Raw genomic sequence first — 19,121 nt, 5'->3', positions numbered from 1 at the left:
CCCTCCGTGCGGTACGAGCAGAGCAAATCAATCAACCATCCGATCAATCAATCAATCAATCACAGACGAATCCCGCCGAGGCGGGCAGTCCCGGGGGGGCGACGATCACCGGAGTAAGACAAGACGAACAGGACAGCTCGCCTCGCCTCGTTCCGCATGATCCATGATCCATCCATCCATCCATCCCAATCCGCCCAAACGAGGCACCACCGCGACGGCCATTGGTCGGGGTCTCCCGGCACCATCCAAGGAGCAACGCACCAAAAGCGGTAGGTGGCAGGCTGGGAACGGGCTCGGTGACTCGAAATAGCAGCATGAACCTGCGTGGGATCGTGCAAGCCCATTCGGCCGATAGGGAATGAAAGGGGGGGCACTGCAGCGGGAACGTGAAGGAAGGGGGAAGCGATTGACAGATCGAGGAGGGACCAGGGGGTTTGTTAGGTGGTGCACGCAGGCCCGCAGCGACTCCTGACAGAAGGTCCCGCGACGGGGGCGGGTACGCGCGCTGGAAAACAAAAAAGGTTCCTGAAATCTGCGGCCCGGGGCCAATGATGGCGCGCATGTGGTCGCATGGCATCTGGCCAGATCTGCACGATCGGCAGTCGGGCTCCGCCGGCTGATGGCTGGGGCTCGAGTCTCTTGACCCTGTTGGTGCTTCGGTAAGCGAATGTGACATGGGGAAGAAAGGGCAAGGTCGGTCGGGGCTCGACGGCTACGACTTGGACGCTGCCGTGATGCCGTCCGCGTGCATGCCCAGCGTCGCAGCGAGTTGGTGAAACAAAGCAGTCAGCTGAATGTCTGGCAGTTGATGTTCATTTACATCGAGTTTAGCCTTCCAGACGACAACTCCTGCACTCTTCCCGCTCGTGTATAATAACGTCTCTGCTTCGTCACCGAATGCAGCATGCACACACACACATACAAGACACTCTGAACTGCATCAGGAGAAACCAAAAGTATTCCTTTATGCGATGGCCAGTCGCGCGCGAAGGTTAATTGTAAAACTCTATCTAGCTCTATGCTCTATTTATACGGTGAGGTAATGACGGGAAAACCGGAGCGGTCATTGTACAGGTATTAGGTGTACATGGCTGGCACGAGGCCAGATGGCGACGGCTCAAGCGGCACACAGGCCGGCTCTTGCGACCGCCACTTCCTTGTCGAGGATTCATGATTTATGCGCTGCGAGCTCGTCAGCCTGGAAATACTCGTACCGCACGCAGTGGACCCAAGGAGACACTTACAGGGGCTTGACGGGCGCCGCAGACGGGCTGGGCTTGGAGTGGTGGGGGTTCTTGCCCTTGGGGTGCTTGGGGAGGTCAGTGGCCTTGGGGTGCTTGCCGCCAGGGCGGGTGAGGCTGGGGATGACCTGAGCACCGTCGGTGGGCTTGTGGCCACCGTGATTCGCGACCTCAGCGCGGGGGCCGATGGGCAGGTAGGTCATGACGGGCGGGCGGACCACCTTCTTGAGAGTCGTGGGAACGGCCTGGCCGTCGTGGTGGTGGCGCGAATGCGTGGGCGTCGGACGGTGGTGCTTGTCCTGCTTGACCTCATCGCGGGCAACAATCTCGTCGACCTCGCCAGTGGGAGCGGGAGCGGCCTCAGTCTGGGTGGGCTTGCCGTGCTTGTGCTTCTTGTCGCCGTGCTTGTGCTCGCCGCCGTGCTTGCCGTGCTTGTGCTCGCCACCGTGCTTGCCGTGCTTATGCTCGTCACCGTGGTTCTCGACGTCCATATCGACCTCATCGCGAGCGACGATGTCGTTGGTGGGGGAAGGGGCAGCACCGGTGCCAGTGGGGCGGTGGTGCTTGTGGCCGGCCCCTATACCCGTGGGGCGGCCGCCGTGGGGGCGGCCGTGGCCGTGGCGGTGGTCACCGTCGTTGCGGTTCTTCTCGACCTCGGAGTCGAGCTCCTCGTCGACCTCGGAGTCGAGCACCTCGTCGACCTCGGAGTCGAGCACCTCGTCGACCTCGTCGCGGGCATGGACAGCCTTGGTGGGAGTCGCCTTGGCGTGGGTGGTCTTCGCCTGAGTGGTCTTGGCATGGGTGGTCTTGACAGCGGACTGCGTGTGCTTGGCAGACTGCGTGTGCTTGACAGCAGAGTGCGTGTGCTTGGCGGAGTGCGTGTGCTTGACGGAAGAGTGCGTGTGCTTAGCAGCACCGGAGCTGCGATGCTTCTGGGTGCGGCTCTTATGCTTCACGGGCGTCTTGGTGGGCACAGCCTTCGCAGTCGTGGTGACGTGAGTGTGAGCCGTGGTCTTGGGGTGGTGGGGGTTCTTGGCCGAGTGCGAGTGGACGGCGCTGGAAACGACGCCCTTGGAGTTGGCGGCCTCAGCCGGCTCAGCCAGGGCAAGGGAGCCCAGAAGGCTGGTGACGCAGAGCGCGACCTGGGTCAACTGCATGGTGATGGCCCTGCTGATTGCTTGAAACTAGGATCGGGTTCTGAATCTGATGATGATGCTGCTGATGATGAGAAAACGATTCCATGGCTGGAGGAATGCTCTCTCTTTATACGCGAGCATCATGCTTGCGAGCTTGGACTGAGCCTCATGAAGTCGGAGATCTGTGTTGGCAGTCTTTCGGGCAGCAGGCGAGAGAGAGGCGCCCGCCGGGCTGCAGCCACGTCTTCGTCTACACGCTTCGACGGCCTATGGCGCTGCCCTTCGGGTGTCGCAAGCATAGTCGATGACGAGTTTCGTCGTTCCGACAATCGTCCGTGTATGGCGCGAGCTCTGCTCAGGCCTACTGGACGTCCGTGTGCTCCTGGAGACCGCTTCGTTTTCTGACGGCTCATCTGGCCCGTGCCGCACGGAATCATCAGAAATGATCTCGAACCGACACGTGCTAGGTGAATGGTACCATCCTGGTGCTGGAACTGGTGCCGATCGTCTCAGCAAAGAGGCTGGCAGCCCGTGTTCGTGGTATCGGACTATGGGTTCGAGCAGCCACTCTGAAGGTAAGCCACGGGGGAGAAGACATCTTGAGAGCTCTGGCCTGCCGCGGTGAACCCGCGCTGACAAAGTCATGAGGCCCAAGACAGCTTACGTGACCCATAGAAGAGATCTACAGGTATGCTCGAACCACGGGCCCTGACGATGACGTGTCTGGCCATGATACACCGAGCAGGATGCTTGGCTCTGTCGATAATGTTTCAGCTTCGTATTGTACAGAATGTACATAGCGTAGGGACCGGAAAGATCGGCCGAGCCGCGTTATTGGCCTTGAGTGATGCCATCGTCGCCTCGTTGCGGATGGCGTACGGACGCGGACGAATGCTTCAATACAAGACGCGTAATCCGGTGAGGGCGGCGGCCGTCGATGCGTCCGAGTGAGTCCGATTCGCTTTTGCTCCAAGTCGATCATCACTGTTAATGCCTCACCAAAGCTTGCATCGGTGTGGCGTTGCTGTCGCGTCGATGAAGCTCTGGAGCTTTGGCCGTTCGTATCGGTAGAAGAGAGGCGGCGGCGAGGCAAAATATTGGAAGCACAAAGCAGGCGCGCGTTCGAGGCAGCGAGGCCAGCAGCTTGTTGTGGGAAGTCACGACTCACAACTGGTGGGCCCGGACAAAGACCTTGCATGGGTGCTTGCCATGTTGCCATGTGTCGGGTCACGGGACTTTCTGAACCTTTCAACAAGGTAAACCATCAAGGCCATGAATGCTTGCTCCCTCTCCTTCAATCGATCCTACCAGACCCTGTCACCTCCGCCATGCATTCGATACAAAGCATTACGCATGGAGACGACGGGTGCATGCATGCCAAGGCGTCCCTTGCATGTCCGCCCCGTATGTATGGAGTGCAGAAGAGTGTGAGTGCCGGATCCTACTGCATGTACACTATAGGACATATACGCCCCGCCCTCGAAAGCACGAAGCAGAAACGCGAACCGCACGAGGAAACTCGCCTTGGGCGCACGGTGTGCTGTTGGCCGGCGAGGGTCGCACAGCTTCATGCAGGCCGGCCGGCCGGCCCCGAGCACAGCAACTGCCGTGCCGTGCGTGCAGGGCCCAGGTGCCCGACCAGGCCCCCGGCCGAGTCTGTGACCCGCAAGATCCAGGTCGATCGCGGGGAAACCGTTGCAAATTGGCCGCCGAGCGGCACAGATTTCCCGTTTCCCGAACTTCTACAGACGTTTCATGTCCATGGTTTGCCGGCTCCGAGGCTCAATGCTGCCTGCAGTCGACGACACGGCTCCGCAGTTGGTCGCTCGTCATGTCGTTCCGTGCCAAGCTTGTACAGGACAGTACTCCACTGCACGTGGAAAGCTCTGGCAGCGCATTACGACGCCATGTGCACGGCGCAGGACTCCGTGCTCGCAGTCAAATACCTCAATGGCTGAGAGAAGGAGCAAAGTGGTAGGGATCGACCGCAGCAAAGGTACCTTGCTGCAACATGAGCGACTGGGCATCAAGAGTGCCACGTGTGACGGCGAGCTTGGCTACGCAGCTGCATGATGCGCGTCGCTGGCTAACCATCCATACCTGAAGCGCTGATGGAAAGCGTTGGGAGTTCAATCTCGCTCTTGCGTGTTGTATTGCGTACACGTACCACGATCCGGCATGGGCCGGAGTTTGAGCAACGCGCAGCGCCGGGGTCGGCGTTCTCAAGCTGACATGCCCAGAAATGATTCCTGAATAATATCTGAAGCAAAAGTCCGTCGGACGTTGAGGACTTAAAGGCAGAAGTCCGACGGGGTTAATCTTTCCTAACAGACCCCTCTTAGTTATGTCTATGTATGGCCTTCCTGCCGCGTTGCCCGCCATGATTCCACATCGAATCAGCCGCCGGTCGGACGTTACCCAGGTCCACTGCGCGAACGTCGACTTCTCGCGTGGGCCAGCCAGCGCCAGCTGTATGAGAGAATTAGTTAAAGTTCGCGCAATTTTGCGCAGACTGCCTATTACGCGAACGCAGTATTTAAGGCAAGGCCGTATACCGCTGTTTGCCAAGAAATCATTGGCTTGAATTAATGATGCCAGGACACTTGCGCTTCCAGAGTGTTCCGGCTCAACTGGCTACACTATTGGCTTACACCCACTTGGTCTGGGAGCCAGATCAAGGCTTTGCCCGTCAGCACTAGCTACGCTTCGTCCGCACACAATGCAATGGCAACAAAAATGTCCGTTTGTCTGTTGTTAGCTCCGGGCTTTTCGCAGCTCTTCCTCTTCTTCGTTAAGAGCACCTTCTACGCTTCGTCGGCACCTTGCACTGCCTGCCGGCAAGATCGCATCCGGACAGGGACGATCTATCCCCCTCCCCAATGGCCAGTTGGTTTGGAAACAGACGAACCTGACGTGAGAGCTGCTCATCAGTCGCGGCCGCTCCGAAGTCGTTGGGCATAGCGCTCAACTTCCTTCGTGTTCCTCCTCGCTAAGAAGAGCCTATTGCGTAGAAGTCGCTATGGAAGGCCCACTAGACAAGACGGGGTCCGGATGTCGCTCCACGCCTCGAGCTGACCACAACCCAATTTGGCAATCTAACATGATGGATGTAAGCTGCGGAGATCCCGACGCCGCGCCAGCCCTGCCACAGGGCCAATACGGGGGCCGGAGGGGGGGGGGGGGGGGGGGGGCAATTTTGAGCCTCTTGAGAACTTCCCCAGACGATAGAGATAGATGCCGAGGTAATTTGGAATCTGGGGATCGCGACTTCGTACATAATTCGAGCAATTGCGCATCATTGTCTAAAGGCATGGATCAATTGGCACAGCATCAGGTCTTTATCAATTGCTATACACTCAACCTTTTCTCCCTAGCAAGTAAACAATACGTCACTGCGACTTCAGCCATCTACACGATGGACTTCGAGGACCCTCAGCAGCTCCTTATCGCAAACAAGCTGGCAAGGAAGGCGTATCTTGACAGCGTCCTGACAGTCTCGATCTCAGCGACGCAAGCCGCAACGACAAAAGACCGCCCTGTCACAGGCCCCATCTGGGTCAGCAAGTTTGCCTTGCCCAAAGTGAAAGAGGACAACTCGCAAGACTTGGTCCTCAATCTCGTCGACGAGGCAAACGACGGCAATGTTCCATACCAGCGACCAGAGGCGGAGGCGCTTCGCTTCGAGTGGGTAGGGCATCGTGCCAACGTGGCCAAGGATGCGCCAGAGCCATCGATGAGCGAGCTGGACAAGTTTGACAGGCTGGACGACGAGACTACGAGTCCACTCACTGTGCTGTATATTTTTGGCGGACTAGGCTCGTCAGTACATACTGAACCCCTGGGAAACACCTATGAGAGGCTAATGGTTCATGATTGCAGATTCAACTCCCCTCCTGGGTATCGTAGGCTGGTAGGCCAGCTAGCTCAGAAGACTGGCGCCAAGGTCTTGATGGTCCATCAGCGTCTTGCGCCGCAGAACCCCTTCCCAGCGGCCCTACTCGATGTGTTCCAAGCGTATCTGACGCTTCTGGCGCCGCCTTTCAAAGCGCCGCACGGCCCAGTGCCGGCGTCCTCCATCGTCATCGCCGCAGACAGCTCCGGGGCCGCTCTCGCTCTGTCACTTCTTCAAGTCATCCTCCGGCTGAACCGGCGGAACACGACGGCAAACTTCCACGGCCAGGAAGTTCAGGTTGAGATTCCCGCGGGTATAACTCTGCTCAGCCCGTGGGGGGACCTGAGCAACTCGCTGCCCTCGCACGACAGAAACCCACTCAACGACATTTACCAGTTCCCGCCCGTCGAAGACCTTCCCTACCTCAGGAAGGAATTCCCAACCTGCGCAGCATGGCCGGCCAACCCTCCCCGCGTGAATCTCTACTGCCACCACGAGATGTTTATCCACCCGCTGGTGAGCCCGGCGGCGGCAGAGGACTGGTCCGGGTCCTGCCCAATGTGGATAGCGTCCGGCGAGGAGCAGTGCATCGACGCAGCCGCGTTCCTGGCGCAGAGGGTACACAGCCAAGGCGTGTCCGTCACCTTTTACGAATACCAGGGGATGCCGCACACGTTCCCGTTGATCTTTCGCCAGGCGCCACAGACGCGCAAGTGTTTGGATGATTGGGCCAAGGCGATTGTCTCTTTCGGCAAGCAGGAGAAGCCGCGGTCTAGCGCATTCTTCGTCCATGCCAAGGGGGTGAGGGCGGAGCCAAGAGACATTACGAACCTCTCGCCATTTTCGCGAGACGAGGTGCTGGACACGATGAAGAAGAAGATTCTCATGTACAAGGTTCCCGCTTGGCACTGCAGGGAACAGGCATCACTGTAAGTGAGTCTGTTGAATCAATGTGCTCCGACATGGACTGTTAGTTTTTTGGTACCGGCGTGATAGTCAATTGAAGCATGACACGATGCCGTAGCCATTCGCTCTCACACAACCAGGTAGTGCCTCGGTAGAGCTTGACGTGGACGACGAGAAGAGCAGTCGCGTTTCATCTGCGCCCTCAAACTTAGATCCTGTAATGTAGCTCTGCTCATTCTGCCAAGGCCCGAGCTTTGCCGCGGCAGTGAGAGCATATTGTTGCCTGACGAGCAATTAACGGACGACTGTATTCCGCCGTCGTGGGGGGTTTTGGGAGACAAGACGTTAGGAACATAATGCTTGGGTCCTGATACGCAGCCCTGCCACGCATTGCTGCTCACAAGAGTGTCAATCACAGCATGGGCCAAAATCAGAAGACACCAACAGGACCGATCATAACTATGTCGCGTGAACCAAAGCTTTAAGTGCAGTTATAAGCCCTTGTGAACGGTGATAAGCCCATCTACCAGGCTCATGGTATGGTGTAGGGTAGTCATGAACAACGAGTGAAATCGGACTTCCATGTATCGGCAACAGCCACGTGGCGGCTCGGGTATTTCGAAGAACGTATGCCCTTGCAGAAAAGAACATGTATCAGACCGCGGCTCGACAGTGGAGCCAGGACTCGGCGGGTTGGATCGGGCGCAGCTGGCTTGTCGGCAGTTCGCCCCCGGAGCTTTAAGCGCAGGATCCACATTCCGGCCCGGCCGTGCCGGCTACGAGACACAGAGTGAGCGCTTCGCTGCCGTACCCCGGACTGTGGCGCATCTTTGTTTGCTTTGTAACGCTCTCGTCGGATTAAGTCGGCGGTCCTGTTGTGGCTGTACTTTGCTGTACTTTCGCGATACTTCGGTCTGGAGCGGGTCGTGCTGGAGGAGACGCTCAGCTCAGATCAAACCCACTTTGGATGATAATCAGAACGATGCGGGTGGCTTTCCCGAAAGACATCCAGGGCGAAAGGAACTTGCAGAAATGAGGCCAGAGTTAAAGCGCAAAGCCTTCACCATGTCGAAATCTTGCATTGGGCAAGTCCATCAGGGTCAACTGGATCGTTCGCCAGCCCAATACTAAGTGACGTGCGTCCAAATGAAGACCGAGGTGAGGGACCGCCTCGCCGCTTTAGAGCCTCCAGCGTTCACCTCCAAATTCCGTCCATCCCCCGCAATAGCGGGCACGGGACCGAGTTGGCCTGGCCGCGCCCACCCCCACCGCGCCGCCACCACCAGGTCCCGCCCCGTCCTGCGCCGAGGTCCAACTTCCCAACGACTCCACGGACGGAGGGCGCGCCAACCACTCACAACCCACCCGGGCAAAACCCCCCGGTTGACGTGGCGGGCACAATTCCGTGCTAGCAGTGCGAGCCATGGAGGGATGGGGAGGTTCGAAGCTGCGTCAATGCAGACGACGAAAGTCGGCCGCCGCTCCCCCCCGGCCGCCGCACCAGCGACGATGGCCCGCGGATGGGAGCGACTAGTTAGTTAACCCCGGACGCGCCTTGGAACTCCTCCAGTCTGGGGTAGTAGCTAGCTGGTACGTACGCGCGCGCCCGGACCGGAGGCGAGCCCGAGGCTCTCGGGGCATCTCCAATTTGCCGCTCGTCGGCCTTTTTCACCCGCCGACTCCTCCTCACTCTCCATTGTCGTCACCGCTGGACCTGTCCCGAACGTCCTTTTTTTCTTCTCTCTGTTGTGAATCTTGGACATTGTGTTGCCTGCCTGGCCTCGTTGTTGACGACGGCCGCCTTCGTTGCGTTTATTAGATCTGTATAGAAACCCAGGCCGTCGCCGATAGAACCAAGCCTGTTAGCGTTCGCCTCGAAGCTGCACACACAAGGTCGCAAAGATGGTACACACATCTGCTTGGACGGATGTCGCCATCCCCAACATCGACATCTGGACCATGTACATGGAACAGCCCAAGGAGTACCCAGACAACCACAGTACGGACCAGCTGCTGACCCGACCCTCTCACTTCTCACTATTGATACTGACCCAAAGCGCAGCTCTCCTCGTCGATTGCGACACCAACCGCTCCTACACCTTCGCGGACATCAAGGCCCATTCCATCGCCTTCGGCAGGGGCCTGAGGCACATCTTCAAGTGGCAAAAGGGCGATGTCCTCGCCTTCTTCTCCCCCAACAACATCGACACCCCCGTTGTCAACCTCGGCCTGCACTGGGCGGCCGGCATCGCCAGCCCCGCGAACCCGACCTACACGGTCGACGAGTTTGCGCGCCAGCTTGAAGACTCGCGCGCCAGGGTCGTCGTCACTCAGAAGCCTTTCCTCAAGACGGCATGCGATGCGGCCGCCAAGGCTGGCATTCCGCGCGACCACATCATCCTCATGGGTGATGGGCGCGACGAGACCGGCATTCACCGCCACTGGACCGACATCAACGCCAATGGCGCATGGCTGCAGCCCTCCAAGCCGTCCGTAGACCCGAAGAAGGACTTGGCGTATCTGGTTTATAGCTCGGTAGGTTTTGTCTCACCATATCCAACCCTGGCGTTCAATCGCAATGAGAGGAGACTGTCTAGTCCTGTGCTTCGGCGCGCTTACACAAACCTCAGGGAACGACTGGCCTCCCCAAGGGCGTCATGCTGTCGCACTACAATGTCGTCGCCAACTCGCACCAGTCACGGCGCTTCGACATCAAGACGCTCAACTGGGACATTGACGCGCAGATCGGCGTCCTTCCGTTCTTCCACATCTACGGCCTTGGCGTTGTCCTCAACGTCACCCTCATCAGCGGCGCCAAGTGCGTCATCATGCCCAAGTTTGACCTGCAGAAGGCGTGCCGCATCATCCAGGACCACAGAATCACCTTCCTCTACGTCCCGCCCCCGATCGTCCTCGCCTTCGGCAAGGCTCCCGTCGTCAGCCAGTACGACCTCTCCTCCGTCCGCTGGATCAACTCGGCCGCGGCGCCACTCAGCCGGGACCTCGTCGTGGCCGTGTGGGAGCGTCTCAAGATTGGCGTCAAGCAGGGATATGGACTGTCCGAGACGAGTCCCTCTGTCCACACCCAGCTGCAGGACGAGTGGTGGCGCTTCCAGGGCTCTGTTGGCCGTCTGCTGCCCAATATGCAGGCCAAGATTGTCGACGAGGAGGGCAAAGAAGTACCCGCCGGTGAGGTAAGTTGATGGCGTCCTCGGTCTGCTGTGCGACGCTGGCGACGTGCTAATCGTGGAAATAGTCTGGCGAGCTGCTGGTCAAGGGTCCCAACATCTTCCAGGGCTACTGGAACAAGCCGGAGCTCAACAAGGACACCTTCACCGAGGACGGCTGGTACAAGACGGGCGATGTCTTCTACGTCTGCCCCAAGGGCAACTACTACATCACCGACCGCATGAAGGAGCTCATCAAGTACAGTACGTGCTTTTCCTCCGATCCCTGAACGATATGTTCCAGTAGCTGACTGTAAGAACAGAGGGCTTTCAGGTCCCGCCCGCCGAGCTCGAGGCCAAGCTCATCGGCCGCGAGGACATCGCCGATGTCTGCGTCGTCGGCGTCTGGGACAAGGAGCAGCACACCGAGATCCCTCGCGCGTATGTGGTTGTCCGCCAGGGCGTCGAGGAGAGCGAGGCGTTGGCAAAGGACATTGTCGCCTGGCTGAACGAGCGCGTCGCGCCGCCCAAGAAGCTGCGCGGTGGCGTGCGCTTCATCAAGGAGGTGCCCAAGTCGCAAGCCGGCAAGATCCTGCGGAGACTGCTGAGGGACCAGGCCAGGAAAGAGGATGAAGGGCCCAAGGCTAAGCTGTAGGGGCGCTGCTTGGGATCATGATAGATGTAGATGTACATATTTTATGTTGTAGTACAAAATGGGCCGCCGTGTATGCCTCTATCGTATATGCGTTACCCTTGTATGTTTAACCCATCCGCTCAGCCTCCTCCAACAGCTTCTCCACGCTGAATCTGGAGTCGCCGTTGGCGAACCATTCAAGTAGTTTCCTCCTCTCATCTGCCCTTTCCTTGCGGTCGCCTGTCAGCTCGGCCTCTCCGGTCTCCCAGCCGCCGTAAAATCTCTGGAGGCACATGACGAGCCACTTGGCGTGCTCGGGCTGAATGCCGCGGCCGTCCATGACCTGGCCTTGCATCAGCACCAGGCCTTTATCGCTCGCGAGGTCGAGGTGGTGCGTGACGGTGGTGTGCGGTTGCGCGAACTCGCCCCTGGACTTGTACTCGGCGAGCTGCGTGAAGAGCACGGTGCTCGTCTTGGAGGCGGCATCAAAGGTCCATTGAAGGAAATGGATCTCGGCGCCTTGGCTCTCGTGAGGCACGGGCAGGACGAACTGGGGCGACTTGCGGGCGACGTCTTCCATGGCCTGGTATGTCGCCGTGGGGATGACTGCGCAAATGTTCTGCGGCGAGTTGGCGTGTCGCAGGCGCCAGATGGCCGTCAACTCCTGCTCGGGCAGTTCGCGCACCTTTTCGAGGTCGAGGATCTCGTCTAGCGTCTTGACGGCGGGTTTCTCGCCCCCTGCCGCAGGGACTTTCGAAGCCGCCGGGGGCTTGGAGGCTGTAGCATCGGGGGAAGAGGTCGTGTCGGATGGTAAAGGGCCCCGATTCGGTTGCGCGACGGGCCTGTCGCCGGCCTGTGGTATGTAGTTGGTCGCCGGGAACTCGACTCCGTCTTGCCTGCGCTGCGCCTGGATCTTGTCTGCATACGCGGTCTTCAATCCGTCGATACCGTCGTGGCCTTCTTGCTTGGCCTTTTGCTCGAGCTTGGAGCGGTACTTGTCGAGCACGGCCTGGGGAGGCTGCTGGGTGAGGAAGCGCACGTCATGGACCTGGGCCCAGCGCCGCTGGTTCGCGATGCGGGCCGTGCGCAGGGGGCACGACGCGAGGTGCCGCAGAGCCGGTATCCGTATCGACGCCATTGTGCTGGGGGGAATTGCGCAGACGAGCCCAATTCGTAGTTGACGGGGGAAAGAATTGCAAGACGAGACGAAATGGCGAAGCTCGAATCATTGAAATGCCGTCATGGGCGGAAAAGTGGGGCGGCAACGCCTGGGGTGCTGGAAATTCCGTCCGTTGATTGCGGCTGCCAAAACCTCCCCCCACCAAAGCCGACGTCGGCACGCCGCACGATATTTCAACCGCCATCTGCTCTCCTGGAATCGTTGACACAGGCACTCGACGACGCCATTGAAACCTGGCCTGCTATCGAACAAGGTCACTTAGACGAACCACATTCAGGGCCCCAGGGCAAGCAGCAAGCAGTACAGCGGAACCCGGCCTGTGTCACTGCCCCTCGTCCAACTGCAGCGACCGCTGCCCCGCCATCACGGGATATCCCACGCTCATCTCACCTCACACGGCATCGCAGTCGCACGTGCTCAGGTACATGGCCTTGCACTTCTGAGGACTTCTTCCTAGAACTACGACCTTGGGCGACTTGGGGACCTGCGCCATGGCCGACTTTCGTCAGCTCGCCCTCGAGTTTGTGCTCGAGGACGATGCTGCCAAGCGCAACAGCATCGCTCAAAAAGCTGCCACAGGTCAGTCGATCTTCAACCACCAAGTAGTTGCAGGCGCTAATGCTGTGCACGAAGAAATCTCAAGCGCCCCGCCAGCCTCGAATCCCGTCGCGCGGTGGGTAGAGTCCGTCCAGCCATGGATGCCCGGCGGCGACGATGACGAGATGCAAAACGGCCAAGACTCAACCGACTGGACCGCCAGAGCAAAAGGTAAATATTGTCTCGCAAACGTTATGCACAGTGAAGGCTAATTCATCCAGCGCTCGAGTTCTTGTCGGAGACGATCGACTTCCTGAAGCCCGACGTCTTGAAGCCAAGTCAAGGTAAGCAAGCCATCTCGAGACCTCGAACTCGTGCTCACTATTATGCAGTCAAACTTCTCGTGGCTTTCTTCGGCGCCATGTTTGACGTCGACCACAAAGCAGGCATCAAGCCGTCCGCCACCGCCTTGTCGCAGATCGCCCGCATGAAGTCCTTCCAACCACAGAGCGCTCGCGATATCATTTCCAAAGTTTGCACTCTCAAGGACGATTTTCCCCGCCAGGTCGCAAAGACGCGTTTGGCAGTATACGAGTTGCTGCATCAGCTTGTCGTGGATCCCGCAATCGCCAGCGACCTGCAGCATCGCGACTCATCTTCCGGATTCATGAATGATCTTTTACAACTATGCCAGAACGAGCGGGACCCCGACTGTCTGATGGTCTGGTTTGGAATTCTCAGCCACTTCCTATCAAACTATTCGCCTTCGAAGGAAATGGCGGAGGAAGTGTACGGCACGTTCAAAGCCTACTTCCCCATCACCTTGCCGCGTACCGCGCAGAGCAAGGTTCAACCAGCAGAGCTCAAGCGAGAGCTGCGGCAGTGCTTTGCGTCCAATGACAGTCTTGCCCCCCTGGCTTTCCCGTTTCTGTTAGGAAAGCTGGACCAAGGGGATGGGGTCACTGTCAATGTCAAGGCACGCCGACATGCTGTTCTTTGTTTCGAAGGTACTGGCTAACCTTTCGTCAGGTGGACATCCTCCAAACTATTGACATGTGCCTTGAAAAGTATACGAGGCCAGATCAGTCAATCCTACCATACGTCAACCGGATCTGGAGTAGTCTCAAGTATGAGGTCCGCAATGGAGAGGTTGAGGATACCATCAACGCGACCCTCGAAGTGATGAGGACCCTTACCACGAGATTGAAGGGCGATGAGCTGCGCGATTTCAGCCTCAACGTCACTCGCGACTGCGTCGAAGACCTATCAAACCCTACATATACTGCGGCGTCCGGACGACTGCTGGTCAGCGTTCTGAGCGCAAGCACGACTGCGTTTGTTCTGATTGTAGCACCCGCCATCACGCATATCAAAGACAACCTGCGTCACCCAAAGGTGCCGGCGCACTCGCGGGACTTGCACAAGATTTTACACATTATTCTCGAAACCAGACTACTCCTGACCGACGTGGAAATGACGGATGCTGAAAGGTCCGACTTTGCAGCAGTGGATTCAGTCTTCAAATCACTCTACGCTGATGTCTATGGAAGCCCCATCAAACTTGGCAGGGATGCAAATGCATCATACGATGACATCAAGCTGGCAACTGAGGCTGTCCAGGGAATCGGAGCGCTTGCTCGCCAGTCGGTACTCACAAAGCGGGAGGCCCCAGACTCGACTCAGCCAAACGCGCACTTGTTGCTGCCTGGGACAACTTGTGCAGAGATCTGCGACTCATTGTTTGACATCATCTCTCTGCCTCGTCATGACCAGTCACAGAAGGCGGCATCCGATGAGCTCGTCAACGAGAGTATCAAGGCGCTTCAGCGCGCCATACAGGGTTACCCAGAAGGATATCAGCCGCTGACTGCACGGGTCGCGGCCACTATTCGACAAAGCGACTCTACGACGAGTACGGAAACCCCATTTTCCGCGCAGAGGCTTTGTTCTATACTCTCCGTCGTCGGATTCTCGGACATGAGGCCGTCGCATTCAAATGCCATGAGGCATTTCCTTGCCCTCGTAGGCACCGTATACAATGAACTCGTTGCCGCCATGGCTGCTAAGCCAGATCCCGAGTTTTGGGGCAGCCTGGTCGACGCACTGTTGGTGGCGTTGGAGTACTTTGACGAAGCTTGCAGTGGCCTCTTGGGCGATCATATCTGGTCCGAAAGGACATCAGAAAATCCTTGGTCCCCCGAGTTCACCGCAAGATATCCCGAACTCGAGTCCTTCGACAGCGGTCGGACATGGACAAGTCAAGAAGGTCAAGAGTTTGCGGCTCCTAATGCTCGAAAGGACATAAACTCAAACCAGGAAAACATTTCCAAGGTGAACGACGATGGGCTCCTCATCATCCTTGGTGTTTGCCGACAGCTCTACCGTCGCGCAACCAAGGCGCAACATCTCTCGAGTGGGAACAACGGGCTTAACTTGAGTGATGCACTCGCCAGGACGGATAGAGGTGCAGAGGTTCGCTACCTGCATCAGCTATCAAACCTTGCCTCTCATGTCATCGACAAGATGAGCAGCAAGAAGATTTCGTGCCGCGGCATGGAAACTTGGGTTCTGACTTTGTTCCGGGACGAAGACGTGTCGCTTGCTCCGGGAGTGGACTCGTCCACAGATGAACTGGTGGATTGGCTTATTTTAAGCCCTCTGAGCATTCTTTCCGCGGGACTGCTGCGGAATATGCCACCAGCTTTCATTGCTCAACTTGTAAGTCATCTTCGCCGTATTACCGCAGGCATAATTGCAGCTAACAAGGCTTTGCAGTACGAGATTGGGGTTGCACAGCGTGTCTTGGTCAAATGCACCTCCTCCGCCGTGGAGTCGAGTGATCCGACTGTGCTGCCGTCTACCAGGTCTATCCTCGGCTACTTGGCAAACAAGTATAAGCTCGAGACATTGCCCGAGACGATCGCGACACTAGAGCAGCATTTGGCTGGGGCCTTGGAGCAGGCTTCTATAGAGTCAAACCAGCAACAGCAAAGCAACGGAGTCGAACGAGCCCTGACCATTTATGTGGTTGTTGGGGCTTTGGTACTACGATGCACTGGCAAGCAGACAAAAGGCTTACTCCAGCTGTTGCGGGAAGCTCCTGGTAGCAGGATCTCCGGGTACCGTCTTGCGCGGGGCTTGGACATCATCGCTGGCTTCAGCAACGCATACTTCGGCCGTGGTGGCGTCATGAAGCCCCTGTGGAAACAGAAGCTCTACTTCGACCTTGTCCAGCCTATGATGGCCATTGCTGTCGGCGGATCACCCGACATCCAGGAGCCCCTCATCAAAACCAACTACGCCATTGCCACATTGCTGATGGTTCGCGAAATGCCTTTCGAGGTGTATGAAGATGACTCGGGCAAGGTAGTGCGCGTGGCCATCTCCGTTGCCCAGAACCTGGGAACCGGCCCAGACGCCAAGGCAGCAATGGACGTGTTGAAGCAAATTATTACCAAGGCACCGGAGACTCTTCAAGGTCACATTCGCAGCCTCATCAATGTCTGCGTTGCCTTGTTCTCGAGTCGGTCAACTGTGGTGCGCACCCGACCAGAGTGGATGCCAGCAGACTACGCGGGCGGTCCAGCTGCGGATTCTGCAGTCCAGGCTGAGAGTGGGAAGATCGCGTTGGAGATTGTGGGCGGCCTGCCTCGTCTCTTTGAGTCGAGGCATGTTGTGCCCTTTGCCGCACAGGTGCAGCGGGAGCTGGCAACGGCGTGTGGACACCGCGTCCGGGACCTCAGGAAGACGGCTAGATTGGCACGGGCTGCGTGGGTAGATATGAAGTGAGTGGTTGTGATGGATCATGGATGTGGCGTGCGGCATTGGACAAGTCTGGAGTTCGTGGGACTGGACGACTTGCCGGAGGCATAAATAGATCACTGCAGCCAGATGCCCCTTTGCATTGGGCGATCATGTACAGAGTAGAGGCCGAGAAAGAGTTGGGTCTCGATCGGGAAATGTCATAACGCTGCCAAACTGTCCTAAGAAAACCGATCCGGATATAATGCCGGCCCTCCTTTGCTATCCCGCTTCGTGCACGCTTCCCTCTACTTCATTTTTACACGGCAACCTGTAGCCACCTCACGGCACCACCTATGATGCTTAAGCCTTGCGCCTCTTTCCGCCCTTCTTCTCTGCGGGCTCGGCGCCTGTCGCAGCACCCGACTTCTCGCCCTCCGCCTGGGCGCTGTTGGCTGCCAGCACCGCGTCTAGCAGGTCCGGGTTGGCGTCGAGCATGGCTTGGGAGGCGAGCTTGACGCGCTTGGGGTCCCGGCGGCCGATGGCGGGCACCGCCGAGGCGAGGGCCTCCTGGAAGGGCTGCGCAACGAAGCGGCCCGTCTCGTCGAAGAAGGTCGCGAAGGGCTTGCTCAGCTCGACGACTTCGGGTGTGGCGTTCTTGGGCTCGACGGTGATGGTGAGGCGGTACGTGGGGTCGTTTTTCTTTGTCGCGCTCTTGATGGTGACCTGTGTTGTGGGTGTCAGCATGCCCTAGATTCTCAAGAAGCAGTGCGCTCCGTACCTTTTCGCCTGACGGAGCGGCGCCCTGGTAGACGGTGCCCTTCTCCACCTCGGATATCCAGAACGTCAGGGCGCCATTGATGAGGGTGTAGACGGCGACAGCGGCGGCCGTGTACGTCTTGGTGCTCTCGAAGCCCAGCTTGTAGTCCCACAGGAAGCAGGCGGCGGCGAGGGCGAAGCCCGTGTAGCCGAGCGCGAGGCGTACGTCGGTGAGGAAGTGGGACTGCTTGAACTTGAGGGAGTTGAGGTAGTTGGGGATGGCGTCGTCGGAGGTGTTCTTGAGGTCTGCAGAGAGAAAGAGAGAGACGACGACGTCAGTGACGAGGAGGCTCTGGAGGACACGAATGCGACTGCATGCAGGGCGGGCGGGTCATTGGGCGGAGAGAAGTTCGCCAATTGGGGCGTCTTCGAGGGTGGAAATCTTACCGGCGAGATTGTACAGGCTAATCTTTTCGGTCGCCATGATGGCTGATGTCGAGTGCACGAGGGCAGGCCGTGGGGGGTTGCTGCGTTGGAGGGCGAGCTCGAGGAAGGAGGGTGTCGTGTTGTCGCGATGGATGTAAGTTGAGGCGTGGGGTTGGCGCTGGCCTGCCACGGAGAGCTAGGTGGCCTTCCAGCAGCTTGTGCCTGGAGGTGCTGAGACCGGCCCCACATGCGGCACAGCTTGCCATCAATGCGTCTGTCTGCGGCAGAATCAAAGCTCCGAGCAGCAAGCCTCCACCTCCACCAGTGCACCACCACCATCATCCCTCCGTCAGACACCACCGCAGACGCACCTCCGTCTGTCCGTCTGCCCGCTGCCATCAATCCCCATCTCCCGCGAGCGCATCGATAATCGACACCCTCACGATGGCGCAAATTCCCGTCCAGACCCTCCACAGGGACCCCCAGCTCTTGTGCGCACGACCCCCGTCCTTGCCTCTCCAGTCCTCTGGTATCCTTCCCTGAGCCGCAGACGAGTCCCGCTGACCATGGCGCCCCGATGCCCCGTCGCAGCTACTGGATCCTCATCCCCATCACCGTCGTCATGGTCCTCACCGGCGTGCTCCGCCACTACGCCTCGGTGCTCATGGCCACGGCGCCCAAGAAGCTCGAGGCCCGCGCGCTCCGGGAGCAGCGCGCCCTCGCCCGCGGCGTCGCCCTCCGCTCCAACTACCACGCGCTGTCGCAGCGCGCCTTCGAGGCCCGCCGCGAGGGCCTCACCGCGGGCTACGAGTCGGGCGCATTCCTCAAGGAGCCTGAGCGCAAGGGCCAGCCCCCCGCCAACCCGCTCACCGACCCGAGCCAGATGGACGGCATGATGGGCATGATGAAGAACAACATGGCCATGATTATCCCAAACACGCTCATCATGAGCTGGATCAATGCCTTCTTCAGCGGATACGTCATCAGTGCGTCCAGTTCCCCAGCTGCTGGAGGAATCTCGAGCCTCCCGCGTGCCTGCGCGCTAACTCCCTCCTAGTGAAGCTGCCGTTTCCCATCACCATCAAGTTCAAGAGCATGCTGCAGGCGGGTGTGCAGACCAAGGACATGGACCCCCGGTGGATGTCCAGCATCAGTTGGTACTTTCTCTGCATCTTTGGTCTGCAATTCGTCTACGTCTTCCTGCTCGGCAGCGACAATGGTGAGCGTCCTCTCCGTCTTCCTCAATCATCCAATGAGACTAACTATCCCTCGCCAGCCGCCAGTCAGATGGCCCAGCAGATGGCTGCGCAGCAGATGCCCATGGGCGGTATGGGAGGCCCCGGGCAAGACCCGGACAAGCAGTTCAAGGCCGAGGCCGAGAACCTGGCTGTCGTCGAGCACTACTCCGTCTTGGACGATGTCGAGGAACGCCTGCTGGAGGGTATCAAATCGTAGATTCATGGTACTGGCCGGGTATAGACCGTGTACAATACAATAAAAAG

At 58.5% G+C, this 19,121-nt stretch overlaps 7 protein-coding genes across 7 annotated transcripts; 4 read left to right on the top strand and 3 right to left on the bottom strand.

Annotated features, from left to right (window-relative positions):
• Window positions 1-1,240: 1,240 nt before the first annotated feature.
• On the bottom strand, window positions 1,241-2,398 carry PLICBS_000538 (uncharacterized protein; the record flags this gene model as incomplete). Its single annotated transcript, XM_018318449.2, has 1 exon — window positions 1,241-2,398. The coding sequence occupies one exon, from the start codon at window positions 2,396-2,398 to the stop codon at window positions 1,241-1,243; it is 1,158 nt and encodes a 385-aa protein (XP_018183974.2).
• A 3,394-nt stretch (window positions 2,399-5,792) lies between these two features.
• PLICBS_000537 (uncharacterized protein) lies at window positions 5,793-7,202 on the top strand (the record flags this gene model as incomplete). The annotated part of the gene is made up of 2 exons (XM_018318451.2): window positions 5,793-6,196; window positions 6,257-7,202. The coding sequence occupies 2 exons, from the start codon at window positions 5,793-5,795 to the stop codon at window positions 7,200-7,202; spliced, it is 1,350 nt and encodes a 449-aa protein (XP_018183976.2).
• Window positions 7,203-9,077: 1,875 nt separating this feature from the next.
• PLICBS_000536 (uncharacterized protein) lies at window positions 9,078-10,997 on the top strand (the record flags this gene model as incomplete). Its single annotated transcript, XM_018318452.2, has 5 exons — window positions 9,078-9,174; window positions 9,238-9,710; window positions 9,806-10,369; window positions 10,432-10,606; window positions 10,666-10,997. The coding sequence occupies 5 exons, from the start codon at window positions 9,078-9,080 to the stop codon at window positions 10,995-10,997; spliced, it is 1,641 nt and encodes a 546-aa protein (XP_018183977.2).
• Window positions 10,998-11,103: 106 nt separating this feature from the next.
• PLICBS_000535 (uncharacterized protein) lies at window positions 11,104-12,114 on the bottom strand (the record flags this gene model as incomplete). The annotated part of the gene is made up of 1 exon (XM_018318453.2): window positions 11,104-12,114. One exon carries the CDS (start codon window positions 12,112-12,114, stop codon window positions 11,104-11,106), a length of 1,011 nt encoding a protein of 336 aa, XP_018183978.2.
• A 533-nt stretch (window positions 12,115-12,647) lies between these two features.
• PLICBS_000534 (uncharacterized protein) lies at window positions 12,648-16,482 on the top strand (the record flags this gene model as incomplete). The annotated part of the gene is made up of 6 exons (XM_065599615.1): window positions 12,648-12,735; window positions 12,790-12,924; window positions 12,975-13,037; window positions 13,086-13,663; window positions 13,723-15,411; window positions 15,469-16,482. 6 exons carry the CDS (start codon window positions 12,648-12,650, stop codon window positions 16,480-16,482), a joined length of 3,567 nt encoding a protein of 1,188 aa, XP_065455687.1.
• Window positions 16,483-16,797: 315 nt separating this feature from the next.
• On the bottom strand, window positions 16,798-17,677 carry PLICBS_000533 (uncharacterized protein; the record flags this gene model as incomplete). Its single annotated transcript, XM_018318455.2, has 3 exons — window positions 16,798-17,160; window positions 17,216-17,499; window positions 17,641-17,677. The coding sequence occupies 3 exons, from the start codon at window positions 17,675-17,677 to the stop codon at window positions 16,798-16,800; spliced, it is 684 nt and encodes a 227-aa protein (XP_018183980.2).
• Window positions 17,678-18,063: 386 nt separating this feature from the next.
• PLICBS_000532 (ER membrane complex subunit 3) lies at window positions 18,064-19,074 on the top strand (the record flags this gene model as incomplete). The annotated part of the gene is made up of 4 exons (XM_018318456.2): window positions 18,064-18,110; window positions 18,211-18,605; window positions 18,677-18,838; window positions 18,896-19,074. The coding sequence occupies 4 exons, from the start codon at window positions 18,064-18,066 to the stop codon at window positions 19,072-19,074; spliced, it is 783 nt and encodes a 260-aa protein (XP_018183981.1).
• Window positions 19,075-19,121: the final 47 nt, after the last annotated feature.

Source organism: Purpureocillium lilacinum (assembly GCF_023168085.1).
Source record: "Purpureocillium lilacinum CBS 284.36 DNA, scaffold_1, whole genome shotgun sequence".
Taxonomy (NCBI): domain Eukaryota; kingdom Fungi; phylum Ascomycota; class Sordariomycetes; order Hypocreales; family Ophiocordycipitaceae; genus Purpureocillium; species Purpureocillium lilacinum.
Note: the sequence above shows the minus strand (reverse complement) of the source record. Positions and strands in the feature narration are given on the sequence as shown.